The 3,796-nt window shown below is 44.5% G+C and overlaps 1 protein-coding gene across 1 annotated transcript in view; it reads left to right on the top strand.

Annotated features, from left to right (window-relative positions):
* The window catches only part of LOC101858727 (mediator of RNA polymerase II transcription subunit 13), a gene marked incomplete at its 3' end in the record, with an annotated part of 63,576 nt that extends 60,210 nt beyond the window's left edge, over positions 1-3,366 (top strand). Inside the window, 1 exon segment of the mRNA XM_005104503.3 lies at positions 2,658-3,366. Coding sequence (XP_005104560.3) covers positions 2,906-3,366 — 461 coding nt within the window.
* Positions 3,367-3,796: the final 430 nt, after the last annotated feature.

The raw sequence follows: 3,796 nt of genomic DNA, 5'->3' as shown, positions 1-3,796 counted from the left end.
GAGAGAGAGAGGGCATGAGAGAGAGAGAGAAGGAGGGAGAGAGAGTAAACGAGAGTATAATATGTGTGTGTCAGTGTGTGTGTATGTGTGTGTATCTGAGTGTGTGTGTATGTGAGGGTGTGTGTGAGTGAGAGAGAGATATATATATAGAAAGAGAGTGTGTGTGTTTATGTGTGTTTGTATGTGCGTGTGAATAGGTGTGTGCGCCCGTGCGTGTGTGTGTATGTGTGTACCTGTGAGCATGTGTGTCTGCGTGTGCGTGTTGTGTCTGCGTATGTGCACGCTCCCGAGCATTGTTGTTGTTTGCTCTAAGCTGGTTTGTGACAGTGTACATGTATAGAGACAGGAAAAACACAATGCCATAAGTTCACCAACCTTAGACAGCGCTCAACATATTAGCTTCTGTGCTGCGCTTGGCCAGTAGATGCCAGACAGTTTATTATTGCTGTGGGTTTTCCTTTCGTTGCTTGCGGTGCTGCTAAACAAAAAAAAATCCTCACATGATGAACGATCTCACGTCAAAAGAAGAAACGTTTCTCAGATAAACCAGTTTAGCTCGAATATCAATGACAATCGCTTTTTTCCGATTCTGTTGTTGAAACGTTATCATTTACCGTGCTTTTTGTCGTTGTTGAATTATGATTTTTTTTTTTTTGGTAAGTGTTTTACAGCGCTTGCAGCTGAATAAGGTCATATGAGAGTGCGGTACACATTAAACATTTTCAGTTAGTAGGACATTTCGAATTTTGCGCGGGTGGCGGCCGAAGCCTACTCTTATCGCTTTTAGACCACAAGGGATCTTTAACGTGCGCAACTTGCACACGGGACCTCCGAGATTTTTAGCCCTGTCCGAGAATGCTGGGTGTAGATCTTTCCTACCAGAAGATCATGTTGTTACTGTTGTTGATGCAGATATCGTTGTTGCTATTTTCGTTATTGCCGGCATTGTTGATATTTGTTGCCGTTTCTATGTTCACGAGTTTTTGTTATTACTTTTTCTGTTACTCTATCGATGTGTGTTTTGGTGCGTAAGCCAATCTTTGGGGAGCGCCAAATGTAGATCCTATCTGGTCGCTTTTAAGGACAAGCGGGCTAACCCAGATTTCGGGGGTTTCTAGAAATCTTGACCTACACCAAAAGTGGGATTCTGTGTGTCAGTTTTCCTTTTCTCTTGAGTTATGACCGTTACCGTGTCAACGTGCTGCTTGTTATTCAAAACTAAAACGAATTTTTGAAAAATAGCACTTACATTTTTGCGCTTTCATGTTGGAATGGGTAAATATATTGTTTTATTTTGCCCTGTTTGATTTTTTGCTTTTTAGTTCAAATGTGTATGTGTATGTGTGTGTGTGTGTGTGTGTGTGTGTGTGTGTGTGTGTGTGTGTGTGTGTGTGTGTGTATGGGGGGGATGTGTTTAATAGGCTTTTGGCGCTATCAAGTTGCTTGCTCGTAACATACGCACACACAAAAAACAATGCAACCACGACACGTTACAACTCCAAAAGACCAGCCTCTCAAGAATTCGCTTCTCACAATCGATCAGCACATCATATCCAAGGTTTTGTTTTACTACATAATAGCAAATCCTTCTGTCGTCAGAGACAGCCCTAGATTAAAACAGTGGGAGCTGGGCATCTGTTTACTGAGATCTGAGCTTGCAGGCGTCTCAGTTACAATCTAAAAGGTCAAAAAATGTCTGTGAGACCATAGCAAGTCAAGAGTTGAACACTGCACAGAAGATACACAAGAGAGCTGGAAGGGATGGGATATTATCGGGTTTCTGATTTAGCATCAATTTCTCTCTGGACGAGACGTGTCTTGATGGTATTTGAACGGGTAAAGATCGAGACGGAAGTTTTGCATGCACTTTTGGTTTATTTGCTTCACGTTCATGTTTCGTATGAACGCAGTGTAATTGGAGGTGGGTACGGGTGATTGGCGGGCGCTCTGGTGCGGTTTGCTCCTTCTTTCCTATCAAACGTCTATCTTCCCTATCTCTCCTCCTCCTTTTCTTTGTATGTTACTGTCTCGTAGAGACACCTCTAATCCTAGGCGCTTATGTGACCTATTTGTTTGGGAAGTGCCTTTACACTTTTATACAAACTGAAAAAAAAAGTTATGTGGAACAGGGATGTGGGGATTGGGGGGGGGGGGGGTGGACCAAGGGAAAGGGTAAGTTGCAATGAAAAGATGCTGTTTCTCAAATGCGGCCGTATTAAAAAAAATAATTTCGAGATTGAATCGCAAATAGTTCTGCTGTTCGGCTGTATATCGTTTTCTGTTTTGTGAAATTGTTTCATATTGCGAGCTGCTGGGAATGTTGAGATTCTAAAGATATCCCCCCACATGATGAACGCTTTGACTAGACGACGGGAGATGGGTGGTGGTGAGAACGACAGCCTGCCCCCTCTCATCGCCGATCTGCGATTCAATTCTTCGTTTGCATCTCTTCTGGCTGCTCATTATGTCTGTTGTTTTGCTTTGCCGCTTTGAGAATGCCTCTAATTATGTCGGTATGCTTCCTCTTTTTAACTCTAATCTAAAACGAAATAGTTACGTTAGAGATTCTCATTACATTTTTCCGAAGTAAGGATCAATATTACGGTATGTTATTACTTTACTTTAGTCCCTACAATTACCTCTTGTTCCCTGTGTAGTTAGAGACTGAAACAGTGACGTTCATAGACTTTGACTGTTGTTTAGTAGCAGTGAAAGTTATTGACTGCTACTGTTGTCGAAGCAGTGAAGTCCATAGACATTCATTGTTTGCTTAGTTAGACAGTGAAGATCACAGACATTTACTGTTGTTTAGTCGGTGAGGTCCATAGACATTTACTGTTTGAGCTACCGTTGGACAACCTTGTCCTAGCTGGAGCGCTCGCGGTCTGAGAAGGCCGCGGCTAGCATGGCGGCTCAGGTACTTCCGGCCGCTGGCCCGACGGGCGGAAGTTTCTTAGACTCTCCTGTGTTCAACTCCAGGAGAACGATGCCTCCTCCTAACGCTTTCAGCAGACGGCGGGAGATAGGTGGTGGCGCCAACGACAGCCCGCCCCCTCCCATCGCCGATCTGCGGTTCGATTCCTCGGATTTAGACGCCAGTGGTTCCCCGCTGTGCACACCCAACACGTCGTTCATCCAGGCGGAGACGCCAGACTCCGGGTTTTCAGGGCTTGTGTCCAGTACGCCCGCGCTGAAGACCCCCGAGTCGGACCAGTCCGCTTCTGCGTCGGTCACGCCCACTTCCGGCGGAAGTAGCAGTGGCAGCCGGAAGCGGAAGACGGTGAATTTCGACGAATCACAGACGTCCGTGGTGATGATCTCCCCTGACGATCTTTTCAACACGTACTCCAAGTTACAAGGTCCAAGGTAAGTCCTCTTTGTCGCTGCTGCTACTTTTAGTGCTTTCCTCAACCATTCTCGGTCTGGTAGGTAGATTAAGTTGGAAGGCTTATTACCACAAAGCTTTAGCGGTTAAAGAAATGAGTAATAAAAGTGAAAGGTAACTTTTAGAGGTGCTTCGAGCTCGCTCCTAGCACTTGTTTAGTACGATTGAGTACTAACTATCCTTGTGTAGCGAATATATCAAATATATTATTCTTAGTATGCTGTTTGGTTGTCTTTCTGTCCTCCTGCTGCTACATTCAAATTTTGCTTTCATTTCTTCTAAAAATGTTTATCTCTTTTTCTCTCACCCGTCTCTCTGTGTCTCACTTGCTCGGTCTGTCTGTCTGTCTGTCTGTCTGTCTGTCTGTCTGTCTGTCTGTCTGTCTGTCTGTCTGTCTGTCTGTCTCGTTGA

Source organism: Aplysia californica, unplaced genomic scaffold, assembly GCF_000002075.1.
Source record: "Aplysia californica isolate F4 #8 unplaced genomic scaffold, AplCal3.0 scaffold00422, whole genome shotgun sequence".
In the NCBI taxonomy this organism is placed as follows: Eukaryota; Metazoa; Mollusca; class Gastropoda; order Aplysiida; family Aplysiidae; genus Aplysia; species Aplysia californica.
This window is presented reverse-complemented; position numbering and strand designations above follow the sequence as displayed.